Source organism: Etheostoma spectabile, chromosome 19 (assembly GCF_008692095.1).
Source record: "Etheostoma spectabile isolate EspeVRDwgs_2016 chromosome 19, UIUC_Espe_1.0, whole genome shotgun sequence".
NCBI lineage: Eukaryota > Metazoa > Chordata > Actinopteri > Perciformes > Percidae > Etheostoma > Etheostoma spectabile.
In genome coordinates, this window is record NC_045751.1 from 14,982,829 (window position 1) to 15,005,047 (window position 22,219).

A 22,219-nucleotide genomic window follows, 5' to 3' on the forward strand; every position below is an offset into this window, starting at 1 on the left:
TGTGTGTGTGTGTGTGTGTGTGTGTGTGTGTGTGTGTGTGTGTGTATACCTATGCAAAACAACAGTATCCGGGGAATCCAAAGCAACCCAAGCTTTCAGCCTCAATGTTTTCCAGGTCCCATTTCAGAAATAGGGGTTAGAAGCAGAAGCACCGCTTTCATAAGCTCCACTGTAACTCTGCATCACTCTGCACCTTTTCCTTCTCTTCTTCACCCTCAACACTCAACGCAGTTTAGACCATTTTCTCTAGCCTAGAGCTCCAAACGGAGACAGAAAAACAGACAGGAAGACAGAAGAAGTGCACCTACGCCAACACACATATGGGCACAACATCAAAATAGAACGAAAAAACACAGGCGGCCAAAATTACAATGCAGAAAAATACACAGACAAAGCCCAAAAAATATGAGTCAAAAGACCATGGAGAGAAAGACCGCAAGAACACAAAGGAAAGGGAAGAAGGGGGAGAACGTATAAGTGAAAAAAAGTGTTGGAGAGCTGCGCCAATACTCAATACTCCTCAACAGCAAATTACAGAATACTGACTTAGCGAGAAGCACTAAATCCTGCCATGCTGTACCAGCTATAAGAGCATGCGTTTTCTTTGCTAAGTGAAACAAAACAATTTACACTAATTACACAAAACAATGAAGAAAATGAAGGACACCATCTTTACTGATTAGATAATTTTTGGAAATACATGGCCTAGCAGAGGAAAGACGTATATGCGTGTTGGGTGGGGTCTTAGAAAATTCTTCAACTAATTAGGGACAAACTCCTTAATGCAGCCAAATGTTGCAGATTGCATCATAACGAGGAAGTTACTGAAATATTAGCGTGCTGCAGTATTTCCAACCTGATCTTTCAGTATTGTTTGGGTTTGTCCAATTGGGGCTAATGTTGTCAAAATCTTCATTTGACCATCATTAGCCCCAATTACTACTACTTCAAACCCATTTAGAGAACTGTGGTGGAAAGACTGAAGCAATTATTCTCCTTTCCTAACACTTCTACACAATGATATTGAGGCAGAGCAAGTGGAATGGACACATAGCGACAGGCTAGTGTGGAGTTCCTATGAAGCATTATGTGTAATTAAGGCACTGTGAACTCAGAAGAGGGTGACATAAGAGATAGACAGAGAAAGATAAAGAAAAGGAGCAAGAGAGCATGACTGAGACAAGAATTCACTTTATGGCCAGATCCTAATTGAGCAAGAAAGTTTTGATGTGAGGGCTGGAAAGCAGCAGAAACTTGCCTTCTCTATTCAATCACTTATAAGTAAGTACAGTAATTGCTCTTTAAAATGCAGTAAGTTTCAAGGTTTAAAGACACCTGACAATGAGAGTGTGGTGTTTAAAGCTAAATTCAAAGCGCATTCTCAGAGACCATTCAGTTCAGCGGAGTATCTTAATGCAAAGCTCGACAGTAATTTAAAGACTGGACAAATGTATTACTGTATAACTGCACATGGAGGAGGAACGTGTCTGTACTGTATGTACTGAATGCATGTGCATGAGAGCGCATGGCTGTGTTGAGAGGGCAAAGCAGTCACCTTTACCTAATGACCCTCATCCCTCTCAGGCAGCCAATTAGAGCACTGGGTGTTAGCAGCCGTCCAGCCCTCGCCACTCGTTACCTACTCAATGTGCGCCGTCGCCTCCTGACCTCTCCAATTAATTCACCAAGGATGGAGGAAAGGAGGGATGGGGATAGGTATGGAAGGCGTTAGAGGTAAAAAATAACTCAACCAATTACAACAGCCAAGTGATAGGTGCCAATAATGGCGCTTGTGGGCGAGCTGGGAAAAGCCCTATGGCAAATGGTCATACGCATGCGTGGGTTTATGCCCTTTTTGTCCACATATTATAATACATAAAGCAGTCAAGAACAAGGGAAAGAAAGAATTCATCATGTCAAAAAGAAAACAAATGCCAAAGTTCCGGCACTAAATATATTAAAATAAATACTAAATAACCATAACCTGGTAAGTGCTAAGCTAAGACCCACGCTTAATATTCCAGTCATGCATCCAATTATAATTTCTTTCTTTCAACCTCTTATTGTGCAAGTCAGTCACTCCACAGCTGCTCTGAGAGAAGACAGACAAGTAAAGGCAGCCTCGACTTCTATCTCCAATTCCATGTCCACTCAACCGCTTACAATGCTGTAAAAGCATGCAGGCTAAGACCGACTCGCAGAGGGCTAGGTGAGTTTAAAAGAGAACACACTCAATATGCGTACTTTTGATTTTTTTTAAACATCTGACAGTGAGACAGAGGTCAAGGAAAGTGAATAGCTATAGATAATGATAAATAATAAAAGAGTAGTGGAAGAGGACAAATAATTTAGTTGAAGTTATTGAAAAAAGAAGGAAACAGAAAGAGGCAAGTTATAAATGCACTAATAGTAAACAAACAACAAACAAAAGTAAAAGTTTCCAAACCAATTTTTAAGGTAAAAACTAAGACAGATATTCTGAAAATGACGTACTAAAGTTAGGAGATGTTTTACACTGCAACTACAGTGGCGGGGCGGCTGTGGCTCAGTGGTATAGCGGTTGCCACTCTGAAGGTTGGTGGTTCGATCCCCGCCCCTGCAGTCATTGTCAAAGTGTCCTTGGGCAAGACATTGAACCCCGAGTTGCCCCCGGTGCTGCGCATCGGAGTGTGAATGTGTATGAATGTTTATCTGATGAGCAGGTGGCACCTTGTACGGCAGCCCCGGCCACAGTGTGTGAATGGTGAATGTTTCCTGTAGATGTAAAAGCGCTTTGAGCAGTTAAGACTGGAAAAGCTATAAATACAGCACATTTACATTTACATACAGTGATGTAGTAACAGTCTGTTAATAGCTTCAAGCGCTGTGCCAAAGCCTCGCAACTGCAGACCCAACCCTGCAGTTACCCTTAGTGCGTAGAAACCTTTTCAGCCTCTTTCAGCTCATTGTTGGTTTGCTTTTTAAGGACTTTAACTTTCCTGTTTACTCATACCACTCCAATCAGCATGGTTTCCCAGCAGCAGGCCCTTTGTTTTAATAAAAATGCTACGATAAATGTCCTGTTGAGTACGTACCTAGCACCAAACATCAAACAAAGTTGACAACTAGAATATTGCACTTACATTCACATGTGAACAGAAACAGCACACCAAATTGCACTTACCGCATTCAGAAGTATAATAAAGATTGTTTAAAATATGCTGATTATCTTTTAGTTGCATCGGGTATACAAAAAGAAACAGAACTCATTACAAGAGGATGGCCTTAATGAAACAAGACTCACTCTTGTGTCACAAATTCTACAAAACGGCCTTGTAGTCTTGGGATGATGTTAATTGTTAGGAATAAGATCTTGAGAAGAGCAAATGAGAAAGACAGTTAATTAAAGTAGAGATTAATTAAATCCTCAGTCTCGCTGTTATTGTATACTCAGAATACCTTTCCCACCACAAGAGGCTCAACTGTATGTGTAACTTTTGCTAAGTAAGAAGGAAAGGGAGAGAAAAAGATATCTTGCAAGCATTTTTTGTTTTAGCCAAGAAATTGGACTGAACCAAGCTAGTAGGAAGCTAAATTGTTTACAAGATGACAGAAGGAAATATGATCATCGAACGATTATTTCAATCCTTCAACTGCCAGAGTGAACACACACCAGAAAACACTTGTGATGTATGACATGATAAGACGTGAAACAATTTGCTCTGGGAGGACCAATCAGCCTACAGTATGCAGCCCATGCCAGGGAGATCATTCTCAGAGTAAATGTGTGTGTGTGTCACACTTTGTGCACCGTCTGACTTTCTTTACCTTGGTGTTTAAAAGACCTTAAACACAGCTTCATCACAGGGCTTACGGACCATGAGAAATGCGGTTGCGGTGGTATAGGAGGAGCTGGGAGGATGATGTTTCTAAAGGCTCGTTCATCATGTTAGATTAAATACTCCACTCCACTGAACTTGAACAGGGCAACGGTCTACCTACCTCCCCGCTCTCTTACTCTCCATCACTCTCAGCTTTTTCTTACAAACCACCAATGCTCGTTTCTTACTCATGTGACCTCTGCACCTCCACCCCTTACACTTCATCTTTCTACCTCTCTTTGTTTCTGTCTCTTATTCTTGTCTTTTATTTGCCGCCTCCCTTTCTCTCTCTGCAAAACGTGCACTGCCGCTGCTGTTGCATTTATGCCGGGGATTTAGCTCGTAAGCTAAAATAATACAATGAATTTGTCCTCCCTCTGATTCTTTCTTTCTCTCCATTTCTCCTGCTGTCTCAGATCAAGGAAGTGGAAATGTGCTGACATAGAGTGATACCCAAAAGAGAATTCTAACAAAGATGTTTGTTCACGCTAATGAAGAAAATAATGAAAGGCAAACAACAAAACTGATAGAGTGAAATGAAATGAGAGCCAAGGAGAAATGGAGATGAGCTGAATGCGTGTAGCATTAATAAATATGCACACAAATATGTGTGAGGCACTTTAAGAAATAGTATCACTGAGTATGAGAAATCTTTCAATCACAGATTGTATATGTTGCTGCCGGGACAGCAGTAGGCAAAGAACGTGACCAGGAACTATCAGGGCCTAATTGGACTCAAGATTGGACATATTTGATTGGACATCAAATAAGAAAGACTCAAGAGAAACTATGAGTAAGTGAAAATGTATCTCTTCTTTATTCTGCAGTTAAGAGGAGATACATTATCAAAAAAATGTATTAGAACATGTTCTAAGTATGCAACAGTACTAACTAGGTCAGCTACTTAAAAGACTCTTTGGGCCCTTTGGTCATGTGTCAACAACAGACTCCAAAATTATGTCTGAAACTAATACAAAGCCTGATAAGTAAGCATGGTATGCTACATTAGCAGCAATTCAAAGGGAGACTCCACGGATTTTAGTCATGAATAGGATACAGGGTTTTTCGAGATTGACTCATACTAGAAGTTACAATATCTCTTTGCTGTTTCAATTTTGACCAATCAAAAGAAAAAAAATCATGGCTGAAAGGTGGTTCCGGAAGAAAGACAGTGTTTTGGTACCCACATCACAAGGGTTGATCCTCTGATGGAGATGGATTTGTTCAGAGATGTGCGTGGCATTAGCCAGGAATGGCATGCGTCTCTTAGGGAAAATTAAAATGGGACACTACCACTGCTCACAAATTACTTGGGTTTTGGTTCACGTTTGCCCGTTGGGTCAAACCATAGCAGAAATGAGTAAGCGGACCAAAAGGGCACTTGGCACACCAAAGGATCACCTGGTGTCACTTTGTCATCTGATGTTTACTGTGTGAAATTTTAAGATTCTTTTTGCAGGCCATTCCTAGGCCTTTATTTCCGACAGGACAGCTTTCGACATGAAAGGGGAGATAGAGGGGGAACGACATGCGGCAAAGGGCTGCAGGTGGGAACCAAACCGGCGTCCACCGTGTCAGGGACAGAGCCTCAGCACATGGGTGCCGGCTCTACCAGGAGAGATACCCAGCCACCCCAACTGTGTGACATTTTGGCAACTACTATGCTTGAAAGTGTGTCTTTAGAGCACAGAAAAATCCTGTACTGCACTACTAAATTTGATTGGGAATATCAACCACTAAAGCTAAAAAAGATTAGGGCCTAAAAGTACCAAATTGTTCCTTGTCTAAGAGAGAAACCTCGAGTTAGAATTCACATCACATGCACAAATCAATTTGTCAGAGGTGGCCACTGGGGTCAAACAGCAAAAGTCCAAATCCGGTTATGGAATGGAGCCAATTTGTTTGTTACTGAAGACAGTCCAAATTCCATCTGCTAATAAAGTTGGGTTTCCACAAACTTTATATATACACACTATACGTTAATCCTTTCCCCACGTCTTTCAAGATTGATGGTCATAGTTGTACTTGCGTGAGTTCAATAGTAAGTTGGCTTCAACTAGTCATTGCTATGCGCTAGCATGTGCTTGTACCCACCAAAAATAGAGCACAATATATCTCGGGACCCTGAACCCTAAAGCATTTTCACACACATATATATATATTTACTTTTTTGGATTACACATTCATGAACATCTCCATATCTTTCATGAACATCTCCATCTCTGCCTCATCTGCTTCAAATAGGCTGTGATTATTATCTTCCTTTGTTCACAAAGGAAGCTGTCATCCTGTGAGAAGTCCCGGCGGTGTTGGAAGTACCTGTTCTGTTTTGCAGATCCTGACTTTACTCCCCGCCAGGGACACCAGCACTCTGCCTTTGTAACCGCGGAGCTCCAGCAAGCCTCGCTTGTTTGCGGAGGAGGGGTGGGAGAGGCTGTCGGAGCGCTTCTGGGAGCCGCAGGCAGGGGGGCGCGTGGCCGTCTGAAGAGTTTCCATCCACTCCTGGCGCTCCCCTGTGGACGCATGCGTGAGTGAGAGACAGGAACAGAGAATAAGAGATACAAGTGTGAGTGTGATAAAAAAAAAAGAAAAAAAAAGAGTGAAGCAAGAAAAAAAAGAAATCAAGAAAGGCCAGAAAGTGAACTAGACAATGAGAGATCAGGGCATCTTAGAAGCCTTTGAATTATAATGTTAATTCATCATTCTTACATCCCTTCAGTGAGTTACGTACACTGGCTTGTTGGCTGCTAAAACTCCACTGCATACTGATACAGAAAATCCAAGGCTATAAGAAAAGTAATTGAAAGACGGGATGAGCTACAATTGGTGAAAATGAACTTAGCCCCTGGAAAGAGAATATCCTACAAAGCTGAAAAGTGCAAAGTCTAGCACTAGAGATATAGATAGCTGCTACTCTGAGATTTGCAAGCCTTAAGCAAGATGTGGCCGGGGTAACTTGAGTCAAACACACCACCAAATTAAAGTATATCATTAAAAAAATGTAGCTTCTCATGAGACGCTGCCACAGTATATCCACTCATTTGTCTCAACCTGGAAAACAATGGAGCAAAGTCAAACAGCACATGTTCTGTTTACAATGATACCAGTGGCAGATTTACCACTGGAAATCATTTGTAGTTTTTTAAACAACGGACCCTTGAATTCATACAGATGTACACAGCAGAATTGATTATATCAAATATCCTTTTATTTAGTTCTCAGATAACCCTGTTTGGCTGCTTAGCCTACACATTAATTTTCAAACCCTATGTTTTTACTTTTAACTTTACAAGAGAAAAGGCTTTTAGGGAAACTAAGTGTGTCAGGGAAAAAGTAACATTTTCAAGGCTAATGAACTGGCTGTGGTTGCTCGAGTGTAAACTACTAACCCAATAAAGTGTGGGACAGATATGCTAACGTTACCGCAGAGGTGACTAGCTGTGAAGTAACCCCATAATCTAATTTGGATAGTTTAATGATTTGCTAACCTAACGGCCTTGGAAGTAACGCTAGGTTCCTATCGAAGGTAACAAGCAATTTAGCCAGACACACCAATATTTGCAGCTTACATCAGAGCAGACTAACACTGTTTAATCCATTTCTGACACATTTGTCCTTTGTTTTTGTTTTTGGAAAGGCTGAACATAGACACCACCATCCAAAGAGATAGGAACGCAGGGTTAGATATACAGATTATTGCAGCTATAGCCTCATGCATAGGCAGAAATACAATGCTTGACAGGCCTGCTGTGCCTAGTTAAAGTTGATATATTGAAGATATAATTGGAAAATCTCAGATTGGGGGAAGGTTCTATGACTGGCACTTCACATGTTTAGTGTCTTCAAAAACTATTTGTCCTTGAACACAACACTAAATCTCATTTTATTGTGAATCATCCTAGATTAGGTAACAGCTAATAAATATGCACAAGTTTAGCACAATGCACCGTGTTCCATCCAGCATTTAAATTCCAATGAAGTAGACTTAAAGGGCCTCTCAGATATCTTCCTCCGCAACTTTTCAAACAGACATAAAAGAAGACATGAAAACCAGCGCTATGAAGCCCATTCCCCTACCGCCCAAGACATTGTGTATCAAAGCCAGAAAGTGAAACACAAGAAAAACCAAAAGGATTGTAAAGACACACACACACACACACCACACACACACCACACACACCCACACACAAACACACACACACACACACACACACACACCACACGTAGAAAAGTAACTGTTAAATACAAGACATACGAAGGAAATAAAAACAAATTAGTTCTGTCAAACAATTAAAATATTTAATCCTGATTAATCGCATTGTCATAGTTAACTCGCAATTAATCGCACATTTTTATCTATTCTAAATGTCCCTTGATTCTTTTTGTCCCATTTTTTTTCCCATTATAGTGCTCTTGAAAAAGGGGATCCGCTTGCTTTGTGCAACTGTTTTTTATTGAAAACATCATTGGGATATATAATATAGCCTACTGTAGTGTTCAATTTTACACGTAAAATTCTCACTTGGCGCAAATAATCTCTCACACAATGTAACACTATCCATCAATAAAAGGGTAAAAATAATACTTAGACAAGGGGGGGGGGGGGGGGGGGGGTAGATTTTCATCAGCTGTGTACTTGGCCATCAAGTGGTATTTCAGACTGGACGTGCTGCAATGTTAGCTCAGTTCACAACGACAAAACACACATATCACTTTGGTCTTGTCAATGGAACTATTTGGCAATTTAAAAAAAGTAAGCTTTCCATTCAGAATCTTACTAGCATCCATTTCGGCGTCTCGTGCTCGCCATCCACTCAAAACGTCTTTGGTTGGCTCACAAGCCCAAACAATTGTGTGCAGCGTGCCTGTTGTTTTGTTTCCGGTCTAGGTAGATCCGGTGTGGTGTTGTAGTTTTTCTAATGTTACTAGTTGTTGCAACAGCATGTGAAAAAACTACAAAGTTTGTTAGGCCAAAAAGAATGTTAACCTCACGATAAATAAATTGATGCCGTTAAAATGGGTTTGCGTTAACGCCGTTAATAACGCGTTAACTGACAGCACTAAAAACAAATCTGTAAACTGATATAAAAACTAAGCAGTTGGGATTAACCTTTAAATTTGACAAAAAGCAATTAGGCACCATTTTTAAAGTTTTTTAATAAGTAAATGCACTTCAATTCAAACCTGTGTGCGGCTTTCAACTCATCTATGAAAGAAAGAAAAAAAATACACTGACAGAATGACAGACACTTTTCTAAAATACACAAAGTGACAAATTGGTACTCTCAGAATAACAGTGAGCACTTGTGTGGTCACACAGGGGCATCACACAGGAAATGTATTTTTGGATACCCATGAATTTGAGTAAACAAAAGGATGGAGGATCTCACAATAGTTCTCCAAACAGAGGACTTGATGTCTGTATTTGGGTCTCTAGCATTTTATCGAAAAGCTCAAGGTACAGAAAAGAAGCATTTACTTGGTTTAATCGCTTCTCTGTTTCATTGTATCATCCATTATTATGCTTATTAAGGGCTAGTTCTTTGTCAAAATAGGAAAACCCACAGACACACAAATCATGTCACCACAATCAATTGTACTATCAGCTATGTGGGCTAAGGAAGCATGGGGAAATGTTTGTAGGAGATTAACAAATTATACTATTGAGGCGTGTCAATTTAAGAATAAAGAGAATAATTGTTTTGTGATACTTTATTGATCTCCACATTGGAAAAAATGTGTGTTTTCCCTTTTGTCCCACAGCAACAACAATAACAACAAAAAGCCTTGTAGCTAGTAGGGACTCCGTGTTAATATGAGTCATATTTTTCACACTTGCAATGATAACCGATCACCGTTGTATGGCGTGGTCTGCCTAAATAGTAAATATAGTAGTATAATATAGTGAATATGACATCCTTCCCCTGCTTTATGCAATACTCCATTCCTTATATCCTCTTAAGTCAGCATCAATCATAGCTGCCATCACAACATGATTCTGGTTGAGTAAATTGTGTATGCACCAGGTTGGAAGTCAGCTTCACATCCTTGAAAAAAGAAAAAGAATACTGTGCAGATGCAAAAAAAATTAAAGGCTGAAACACAGTGATGGCCTTCATTCCTAGACAAAAGGGTAAGTTTAAACATTTGTTGATTACTTGTTTGGTATAATTAAGTCTTAAAATATCAGCGGCAGATGCCTGTGGTGGTGGTTACCAATTTATTCTACAAGCATCTCCAGCAACCTTTGAAATATATCAAGGGAAAAAAATGATAGAAAACATATTAGGATCCACCCCCGTGATTACGTTGTTTTTCCGACTGTCAGCGTTCACATGGTCGGGATGCGTGTTCTTCTTCTTCTGTTATAGTGGCGTTTAGCATAACAACTTGTAGCATGCCACCAACTGTTAGGCATAGCCTAGAGCATCAGGAGTGTTAAACCATGGAGGCCACGATAACAAAGATTTGCTGCGGTTTTCTTATGCGGGCATACAAACAGCACATCGGCATGTATGAACGGTAAAGGACACGGATAAGGTGTTAGTTTTTTTTTATACATAGGCCTACTTATAAATTATTTGAAACATGTTATGTCTGTGTATGTTTCTTGGCAGAGGTATTTGTCCACAATAAACAGTTTATTGTCATAGAAGTATTTTCAGTGCACCAAAAGCCGCCTATGTCAAACGTCAGATGTCAACAATGCGTCACCAACTAGGAAACTCTGTTAGCAAAATCTAGCCCTAGATTCCCCCCGCTGATTCCCACATGAAGTGACGTGAATGATGACGTTTTTGGATGCCTATCAACGCAGGGTTAGAGCCACACATTTGGCTTCATGATGTGTTTGGGGCAAGTGGGAAACTGCAAGTTTGTTTGAGACAGTAATGGATCTTCATGGCAACCCTGACCTTTTTAGGTCTTCATGGGTCCACTTGGCCAGGTAAGCAAGATTCAGAGTCTGGCAAAGTTCCAATCATATTTGTTGAAACACCTGAAGGACATATTTACCCGAGTGGATCAGAGCAGACTCAGTATGAGTTTCCTACACACACACACACACACACACACACACACACACACACACACACACACACACACACACACACACACACACACACACACACACACACACACACACACACACACACACACACACACACACACACACACACACACACACACACACAAGTGTACCCTCCTGAGCTCCCAAATTCTATATCTACTGCCTGGTCCCGAACTCAGCTCTGGCCTGGCTACCCCCCAGATTCTTATGAATTTACAAAGAGCTGGTATCAAAAATGAATGGCCTACTTAATTATTGAATGCTCTTTACAACGGAACTTTACTGTTCCGTTTCCACCCTTGCTTTCTGAGTTCCATTACTTGTCCTGCGCTAACTTATTTGCCTGTTCAGTTATTCAGGTCCTTCCTCTCTCCCTCCGCTCTCGTCTTCGCCAAAGCTGTCAATCTGAGCGCAGGAGGGAAGGCTATAGCGAGAAAGGAGGTGGGAGTTTTGAGAGAAATCAAGGAGACGTGGCATGCCTGCACGACTGCGTGTTGGCACGTGTGCATCCGACTTGTGCGTCTGAATATGTCCTGCATATGATTGACTGTATGTTGTTGTTTGTGCAGTGCAGTGCACATAGTCTTGTACATGAACCTCCAGCATGCTTCCAAAAATTATTTTCACTCAGTGTGCAAACATGCCCTCACCTCTGCATGCACATAAAAGGAGTGCACGGCAACCCAACAGCCACATCTAGCTTCATCTCTTGTTAAGGGATATATGTGTAAAACTCTGTATTTTGAAAGGCTATTCCACCACTTTACATGGAGAGAGACCAGGAGAGAGGCAGATCATCCACATTGAAAGTGGATGAGATAAGAGCCAGGTCCACTTAGTGCTCAACAGAGATCTTAGAAGCCTCCCACACAGTCTCCATCAAGAGGAATAAAAAATAAAAAATCCTATGTAGAGGGATTAAGATATGTTATACGTCATTTCAGTCCTCTCACCCAACATACATGCACAACACAGAATTAAATGTTTACATTACTCTTCAATGTATAATCTACAGTAAGTTTGCCATATTACTACCTTTTATAAAACTGAATGAGTCTTACTTGATCCTGACCAATACACCGACATGGACAATATTATCAGCCAGTGTTGTCTTACCACAGATATATTTAAAGTAAGTAGCAAGAAATTGTAGTATAATCCCCAAAATCCCAAAGATACAGCACTGCACATCTGAGGTCATTTAGATTCACTGTCATATTACACAGTTCAGAATTCATTAATAATCAAATTTATGGGAACCCTATCCAAAATGTGCATGTTACATATTTTGATATATTACAATCTAATTAAAATGTATTTATGCTGCTTATGTCAATAATGTCAGAACTTTGCTATCTTGGCATTTTGGACCTCGGCTCAACAGTCTCATTGCTTGGTAATTATGCTCAACAATAGATAACAAGCTGATGTTACGTTATGTTGTGTGTTTGTTAACTTGTTAAATGTTAAAACCCGCCGCTGGGTAGAGAAATATGAAATGATGCAACTTGAAGTATTTACTACAGATAATACTTTACTCCCACTCTATGTCCTCCTGAGTGTATATATCTACCATCAGTCTCTCTCTGGCCGTTTCCCAACCCTTTTGTTTTTATTTCTACATCTCTCTTGTACCTTCTTTCCTGTCATCTCAAACTAAACTAACATGTGTTAGGAGCAGGCTTTGTTGAAAGGCAATTGCCAAAGCATCAGAATACAAATCATTAACATTTCTTTACACCATAAATCCCATCTTCTCTCTTGTAGCGCATTTGTCTGCATCCTCCCTCTAACACTCCCTTTCTTGTCCTGACCACTTTCCATCACTCTCCGCCCTGTCTCTTCCAGGCAAACTCTCCTTTCCTCTCGCTTTCTTCTCTACCATTGCTACCACTGCTCTCCACACCACTCCCTCCCCCTCTTTTCTTGCTCTTCTTCTCTCCCCTTACCTGCCTTCCTTCCTCCTTCCATCTCTTCTCTCTCTAGCTGACAGTACCTGAGGGAAGAGGCCACCTGCGGACCAAGTGGAGAATCAGCCGACAGCTGTGTGCACACTCTCTCCGGTGGCCTTCAATTATTCACTCACTTCTCCCTCCTCCTTTTCTCTCTCTCCATCTTCACTCTGCCCTTTTCATCTCTCGCTGCCATCTCTGCCTTTACCTCTCTGTTGCTTGTTCACACCGAGATTGCGTGTCTCCCTCTCTCGCTCTATCCATCCCTGTTATTCCCTCATTATTCGCCTCATTCCCTTGTTTCCCCTATCCCCTTCTTTTAATGTCCCTCATGGGTGCCTTTACACTCTCGCACACTCCTCTGACCATCACTCTACCATTTTCTCCCCCTCTCACCCCTACTGCGTCTGCCCAGCAGCTCCATACCTCCACTTCACTAACCTACTCCTCCTCTTTCCCTCTGTCTCCTCATGTCTCCCTCTTTCTCATGCGTTTCCCCAAAGATTGATGACTCTCCGCCACAAGGCGAGTGGGCCTGTTTAAAGATGCATGAGATGATGAGGGAAGTTTTCTCCTCCTTCTGTTTTTACCTCTCTATCTCGCCTTCCAACCCTTTCTTCTGACGGCAGCAACCACCTCAGCGAGAGGCTCCCCACTGATCCCAGGCAGTCAGAGGCCATCTCCAAATCAGAGAGCATTCTCCCCTCCCAGCGCTTGTCAGGACAGCTGGGTGTGACGTATGACAATCAGCTAACAGACAGCGTGATAAATGATGCTGCTGAGGACCCGCGTCTCATAAACGGACAAAAAAAGCTGGCAGATATCAATATGATGATGCACTGAATCGACAGGGCAAGAAGGAAGAACCGCTGGTTCTTCTTTCCTTGCCTTGCAGGTGCCTTGCTTTTTTTATAAACCGGAGGTGATGCAAAATTGTAGAAAAAGGAGATTGGAGATGGTTTTTAGCTGATAATAAAAGGACTAATGCCACCAAGCACAAGACGCATTTTATACAGATGTACAATGTGTCAATGAGTCCAAGGATTTTAGATGTAGCTTGTATCAAATACATCCACTGCTGTCTAGTAAATTATTATCTTAAAGCTGTAATTGATTGATTTTTTGGTAGCTTGGGTCAGAGAAAAAAAAGCAGTTTAAGACAATGCTATGGGTTTATCAGCTCAAGTTTTCCTTAAAAATGTACTGAAGTATAGACACTAGAGTCAAGAACATTTTGTCACCTGATTAATGACATATTTTGTCAGTGATGCATTAGAATCTACTTAAACAGCTTTAGCATTACATTTATTTTATTTTTATTTTTTTAAATAATTTTTTCCAACAGCCACACATCCAACCAGACAAAACAGCAAGCAAAAAAGAACAGACAGACAGAAAAAAAGAAATGAATAGAAAAACACAGGTGGAGAGCAGCCAGAACAATAAAGTAAAAGTTTCAAATCTGCTCAGATCAAGGGCCTAGCACAGCAGCAAACACGCAAATGAAAAAAAAGGCATTGAGGTCCAATCAAGCAACACCAAGAATGGTTTCCACATCTTCAAGAAGCAACCCTTTGCGACCCTCTGCCTAAAGGAATCTGTTCCATCTTCGCCATGGAAAGATTTTATTGAGTCACCTCTTAAAACATGGGAACAGTGGAGACTTCCAAATATTATTTGTTTAGCTGCAAGCACGCCTGCTCTAAAAATGTGTGTCTGATGGAACAGAAGGGCCTCTGTACGATCAATCTAATCAAAAGTAGCCAGATTACCATACGGCTGGATATTTATCTGACAATGTTATATGTAACTCCAGAAATTACTTAACACTGGACAGTGCAAGAGTAAGTGTGACAGTGATCCCTCTGAGATAACACATCTGTCACACAGGAAGAAAACTGATTCAAAAATCTTGTTAAGTTTGGTTTTGGAGTATTGCAGTCTGTGTAAGACTTTAAATTGAATTGATCTGTATCTAGAGCTAATGGAACTGCTCTGTATAGCAAACAAACCTTACTCCCGCAGTTCATCTGACACCGGAGCACCAATTCAGCTGCCCAGGCCTCCTTGAGATGACCCGCTTCTACTGGTGTTGTAAAAGCAATGACAAAACGGGAGATCAAATTCTTTCAAATCAGGCTGATAGAGGAGTAAACTAATAAAAGTGTGACTCATTGGTTTGGTTGTGAATTCTTGGATACACTCCCTTACAAAATGCCTGACTTGCAGGTAGCAATAAAAATGTTGTTGGGGAAGGCAATTCTTAGTTTGGAGCTTTAGAAATTAAGCAAATTTATCATCTGTGTAAAGAACCCCCATACAACACAGCACTCTTCCCCTCCAGTCCAGAAACACTCTATCCATCAGTGCCGGCTTGAACAAGTGAGCATTACAATTATTTCTAACTGAGCAATAAACAATAAATGACTAGTTGAACTCATCAAGAGCAATGAGCAGATGCTCAATGTCAATGATGATTACTGTATGTCAAATATCGATAATCCTATTCCTCGCTCAACAGATGTCAAAAACTTACATTTATGTCTCAATAATCTCAAAGATATTTTAGTTCCACCATATATTTACACTATGCCACACAATGAGTCAAAGGTTCCTAACCATGCAAAGCTCACGTTGTCCAATCTTACTCATCGAATGACGGACAACATCTGACTAGGGCTGAAACGATTCCTCGAAAAACTTTCTTAATTCGATTACAGTTAGTGTAACTAACGTACCGCTCAATGAGTTTCCGCACGTAGGATTATTACTAGCGCTCAACAGGCAGATGCTTCTGTGGACACAAGAATGACAGCGCAGATTACAAATTAAGGATGACGGCAAAAATAGTGAAAAGTCTAAGAGAAGAGACAGCCGAGAGAAAACGACAGAAAGTTTGGGATCATTTTAAGCTGTAAACATGCTGCTACATCATCTCAGTAGAAAACATCCAGTGTACTCCTCCACGACACAAGGTAACAAACGTCTGCTGCTCTCCTGCTGTCCACCACGCTGTTTCACACAGCTTACGCAACTCTGCAAATAGCAATGTTTTACAAACAATTTAAAACAGAAGCTATCGGTTTGTAATCTATTTATTAGTTTGCTACTAATCTTTGAAAACTTAGCTGCTGCCAGAGACAAACCAGCCCCTCCCCCCTCGTGCATGGCTACTTAATATGCACATGAGTGCCGTCATCATTTTTTTAGTATACAGCAATAGTAGTGGATTACTATAGAGCAAAAGTATTTCTTATCCGATTACTCCATTAATCAATGGAATATACGGTGGAATACTCGATTACTAAAAGAATCGATAGCTGTTGCCCAACATCTGACCCTAGAGACGGACTCTCAGTTTGACCTGAGCTGCCTAATAGACTGCCACCAAGCCGGCAGGAGGTAAGGAGCGGAAGGTGTCTCTTTCCCCTCTTATTAAGGCCGACACAGAGAAAGCTTCGGGCTGAAAGACAATACAACTCTTACCGTTTTGTCTGACAGAGGGATGAAGAGAGGAAGAGGAAGGAGGAACGAGACTATTAAAAGGACAGTTCCTGGGAGATTAGAGAATTTGTTCTTCTTTTTTTTTTTTAGATTAACTTAATAACATTGATTCAGACAGGGACATGAAGTCATTACTGCCACCAAGATCTCCCTCGGCACCATTGCACCATTTACATGGCATAATATTCATAGAGCATTTACACGAAAGTATGTATTCTGAAAAATGCTTTAAAAAAATAGTTTGACATTTTGAGGAAAATGCTTATTTGCTTTTTTCTGAGAGTAAAATTTAATTAGACGAAATGTGTGTTAAGTAAGACAGTGGAGTCAGGACCTCTTTAGCCTAGCTTAGCAAAAAAACTGGAAGTAGGGGGAAACAACTAATCTGCTCTACCTAAATTTAAAAAAAAAACAGCCCTATTAATGTGTGAGGTTTTCTTAAATGAGTACATGAACCTTGGAACCTTAGCCACCTAGCTAATTCTTGTCTCATTTGTGGTCTGATAAACAGAGAGAAACAAAGAGTGAAAGAAATGTCTTTTAAGTAGGTCATCTTTTTGAGGCCTCTTCTTCTGTATAATGGTTTTCCGACTGGAGAATTGGCACTTATCGCCATGAACTAACTCCTAAAAATCACATAACGGTAGTGCGTGGAAACAAGCAATCATTCGCATTTTCTTTTGCAGATTTTCTCAAAATTTGCATTGCATTTGGATGAAAAATCTGGCTAGTGAGCACAGATTTTGCTTTGGTTTCCGTCCAGGCACACTGGTACTAAAAGTCTTGGGCACACAGTCACTGATATTTCAGCATGTAACTCCCTGGAATACCACAATCTTTTAAAATATAACATGTTAAACAGTGATCTTTTGAGATTTTAGAAGCTGTATTTTTCTAATTCAGACAAAGTCAGGCACGTTTATGCGAAGCTAGGATAAACACCCCAACTCTGTACTTACTGTAAGGCACAGACATGGTATTAATCTTCTCATATCACACCCTGAACGAAGGCAAATTTTCTAAAATTTAGAACTATTTTCTTTACATATAGGTAGCTTGCAAAATGATTTTGAATGATGCAAAACAGTCAATCACATTGAAAAAATGTCTTTGAGAGATAAATGGCAAAGTAAACTGCATGAGGAGAGAGGGACAAAAAAGGGGGAAAGGGGTGAAGCAGAAGATTACCACATTTAGAGAGAGTGAGGTAAGAATGAGAAGGAAGGACAGAGAGAACTAGAGAGAAAAACAATGCTAAACAGGAAATCATGATGATCAGACCAACAGAAGTAGACTGATCAGCTAAACAGAACCAATAACTGATAAATGGCTGCAAAATGCAGAAGAAAAAAGTGAAGGATGCACGTGTTGTACCTTCTCTTTCAGCCCGGAATATGAAGGTTCGAAGGGAGGTGACGACCTCAAACTTGTTGTCACCCAGCCCTCGCACCTTTCTGATCGCACTGGCCAGGATCATTCCTTTGGAGTACATCTCCTAAACAGAGAGACACAAACAAAAGGATAAGAGCTGATGAAAAAGAATATACTTAATAGGTATATAAACCCAAGCAGACACGTACAGCTTCATGCATACTAATAATGTTGTTGAATTGTTGCTTATTTTTTTCCATGTGTAGACCCAAAATTACCATATTCAAGAGCATTGTTTCAATCAATACATGTGGAATTCTGAGTTGTATTACCGTCCACTAGGATCGTATTCAATTTGAAATGGCTTTGACGGGCATCCTCATCAGACCAGAGCCATTACCCATCAAATATTATATGCAGAAATAGCTTCCCTGTTTCCTTTCAAGATATAACGTTGATAAATGGTACAGAGCTCTTGGATTAGAAGCATTTCAATCAAAAATACAAAAAGGAGCCCCATAGTATGTTTTCATATGAGCTGCATGCAGTTAGGCAAGCCAGGACCGATTTGAATAGATGTTGTTTTCATTAACACAATTAACTGAAATTATAGTCTTGAAATAGGTGTGATTTGAAATGGAGAAGCAGGAAACTACCAAAAAAACTGAATCACATATCATTAAAGAAGCCCAAATGCACAACACAGTCATGGGTGTTAGGAGACATCATAAAACAAATCTACAAGCTGAAAACAAACTTCACAAATGTTTAAGAAGAGACAGGCACGCTGTGGTGGGGATTTGGGTAAAGCACAGGAAGAGCTTGTTGGGTAAAGTGGGATTGAGCTGTGTGTGTGTATTGTTTCATTACCCCAATGTTTTTCCCCTGCAGCTCTGGTAGAGGTATCTAAATATGGAGGATGTTGCACTGGAGGCTTCATGACCCTTTTTACATGCTCCCTTGACAATGGCAATTAAAGTACTGGGTCATTGTCAACAAGAAAAGGAGACAGAAGGGGCATAAAAACAGAAATCAAACGTCAATATTATCCCAAGGAAAGAATGGTACCACCAGCAAATCAGTATTCAAATCATTATGTGGCGAGTATAACGGAGAAATGCCCTTAAAGTAGTAGGAAAAAGCTAAGAACATGTCAGATAATGTAATGTGCTCGCAATAGTGTGAACCAGGGGATAGTACATTACGCTTCTGTAGCGGTGTGAAAATCACAGAGTAATAAGAAAAGGAAAAGAAAAGGGTTGTTGCAGACATTGCATTATTCATGTTGATAATGTCATTATCATTGAAAAATATGAAGAAAAAAAACTGACATCCCTTTTTTTTCTCTGTAGCTTTTCAACCAGCTTGACCGGAATTTTGATTCTCTGCGGTCCTGAGCACATTGGAACGGCTTGTGGGGATTGCCATGCCCAATACTGTATGTTTGCGCTACTGTACTGCCGCGATCATATCCAGCAAAGACACAGTGCGAGGTAAGCGAAGGAAGGATGAATTGAGGAAGAAAAGGAAGTGAACTTCTGACTCCCTCTCGCCATCCTTAATTAAGCCAGTGACCTTGCCAGTCACAAAAGCCTATTTCTAGAGACCATACAGCCAAAAATATACCAGCCGGCACAGTCAGTTAGGGAGAGCGGGGCGGAGGGAGGGATGGATGGATGGAGGGAGCGTGAAATTTGAAAAAAAAGAAGAAATTAGGTTTGTGTGAAGGGCCAAGGAGAGGACTGAGAGAAAGAAAATGAAAAAGAGCGATAAGAGATACAATACAGAAGGGATAAAAATGGAAGAAGAGTGAACAGTGGAATTCCATCATCAGGGAGAGAAGGAGATGCAGCTGGAGGAGAAGAGGAGCAAAGAGCAACATCATGTCAAAATGAAGATGCCTAAGATGCTCAGAGAGGGGTCCTTCTCCTATTAAAACAGGATGTTAACAATGGCAAGAAGTGGCTCAACCTAATTAACGACATCCAGCCTTGTGCGTTTCTCTCCCAGGGATCTTCACACCAATATCCCGCCCCCTTTCACTCTCTAAATTTAGACAGAAGTTAAAGAAAGGTGAGGAAAGGAGAAAGTAAGAGTGCGTGTGTGTCTGTGTCTGTGTGTGTCTGTGTGTGTGTGTGTGTGTGTGTGTGTGTGTGTGTGGATAAGCTTGGTGGCTGTGTGCTGATAATTATACCACAGCATACTGTAGGCTAACAGTAATTACTTGTTTTAATTCTACTTTTGGGGTCAGGAAGGAGAGAGTTGTTTAATTGCGAGTTGTGCATCTGTAAATACTCAGCCAACTCTGCGGAGAGACGATTAAAAGAAGCGGTCAGTTTTAAAACCTTAGATTCAGACACAACGCCATGTATTGCAGCCCCGCACGCACATGCGCACACACACACACACACTTATAGACTAATCTCAAGAGGATGGACTGCCAAGGAAGCAATGAGCCCTAACTATCTCTCTTTCTCCAATAACACACACACCTGACTCACCTCCCTCTGCCAAAGATCTCCTCCACACTGATTTCCCCTCACTCTGACCTCCCTCCCACTTTCAGCTCCCTCACTCCCACTTGCTTTCATTCTGGCCCTTCTCACATCACTACCCTTGTCAACCAATGTCATTTTGCATGGCAGTGCAACTTCATTTTCTTTTGTGGAAGCACCTATCCTGCGTGGATACCTATGTCTACTTTCTTCTCAAAAACAACCTGGTAAACTTCAGGAAACAATTAAGGCAGAGCAATGGAGCTAAAGCCTACAATAATGGTGGCAGCATGTGGCGAAAGCAGGGAGGAGGGTAAAGAGGGTGGTAAGAGTTTTCTATCAGTATGAAGTTAAGATTCTGGCATCTGCAAAGCAGTGCAATTCAATGGAGGCATGAGGACACCAACTGGTTGGAGCAAAAAACTGCACCTTTCAGAAATTGCCTGTGGTTAACAATGCACCCTTACTGTTTCACCAAGTGGGACTTCTTAAGGATTCTAAAGATGAATTATCCAGGCAGAGCTGTTATGTCAAAGTAAGTCCAAATCAACTCTTTATTAAGGTGGTCCGCAAGACTTTCAGGTCTCTAAAAGGGTGAAAATTAAAATGTGACATAACATTGTCATTTCAACAAGTGTGTCAACAGGTTTTTCAATAATTAAATATTGAGGGTGTGTGTCATGCAAGGCCAACATGGTACTTTCATATTCTTGTTTTACTGTTCCAGAATTTTATGGTGTTCAAAAACTGAGAATTTCGGTATCAAGTTTTGGGTTATGCTTAAATCTGCACTGCCTTATTTTTTGCCCACCTGGGGGCAGTGCTGTAAACATTTACACATTGCCTAATAACATTGATATGGTGAACGTGTTAGCACACAGTTGCCTTTTTATACGTATACAGTAAGTCATGTAAGTGTTCACCTGAAATTCATCCTGCATATTCCAAAATGTAGAGTACAGTGTGTTTTTTGAGTGTTTTAAACTGAAAACAGCTGCTGCTGAGGCTGAAACAGACAGCTGATGATAGCATCCATCCATCCATCCATCCATCCATGCTCGCTTATCCGGTATTGGGTCGCGGGGGCAGCAGCTCCAGTAGGGGACCCCAAACGCCCCTTTCCCGAGCCACATTAACCAGCTCCGACTGGGAGATCCCAAGGCATTCACAGGCCAGGTTGGAGATATATTCCCTCCACCTAGTCCTGGGTCTTCCCCGAGGCCTCCTTCCAGCTGGACGTTCCTGGAACACCTCCCTAGGGAGGCGCCCAGGAGATATCCTTACCAAATGCTCGAACCACCTCAACTGGCTCCTTTTGACGGGAAGGAGCAGAGACTCTACTCCGAGCTTCCCATTGATGACTGAGCTTCTCACCCTATCTCTAAGGGAGACGCCAGCCCCCCTCCTGAGAAAACCCATTTCGGCCGCTTGTACCCTGGATCTTGTTCTTTCGGTCATGACCCAGCCTTCATGACCGTAGGTAAGGGTAGGAATGAAAACTGACCGGTAGATCAAAAGCTTTGCCTTGTGGCTCAGCTCTCTTTTCGTCCCAATGGTGCAATAAATAGCAATATCTCACTATCACTATCCACCTTCATATTTGAAGATGCTACAAATTCTATCCAGCTACCAAAAAGCCAAAAGTTGAAAACGTAAGTACAAGAGTCATTTCTATGGAGATTAGCCACCGTCATGTCTAGTTGCATTGGTGTAAACTAGCAGGTTTCAGGCTGTGCTATATATAGTAAAATAAACACCTGGAAATATTCAAAATCATGAAAGAAAAGAGTTGGATCGACTACAAATTGTGTCTAAATATGTTGCATGTTTTTGGCACAGAAGAAAATGAAAATATGGCCGCAGCCTTTGGAGAAAAGCAGATAACCAACACAAAAACAATTGCTAATAAAGCTGCGATTCGAAGCTCCAACCTGGATTTTTGTCATTCCACGTCCAGTTATTGTGCAT

General features: G+C 41.0%; 1 protein-coding gene across 2 annotated transcripts in view; it reads right to left on the reverse strand.

Annotated features, from left to right (window-relative positions):
* Positions 1-22,219, reverse strand: part of arap2 (ArfGAP with RhoGAP domain, ankyrin repeat and PH domain 2) — a 123,569-nt gene that overhangs the window by 84,120 nt on the left and 17,230 nt on the right. For both annotated transcript variants that reach the window (XM_032544568.1, XM_032544569.1), the window contains exons 8-9: positions 17,760-17,880; positions 6,180-6,373 (exon numbers count right to left, since the gene is read on the reverse strand). In XM_032544568.1, the coding sequence (XP_032400459.1) occupies positions 6,180-6,373; positions 17,760-17,880 (315 nt within the window). The remainder of the gene's footprint in view (positions 1-6,179; positions 6,374-17,759; positions 17,881-22,219) is intronic.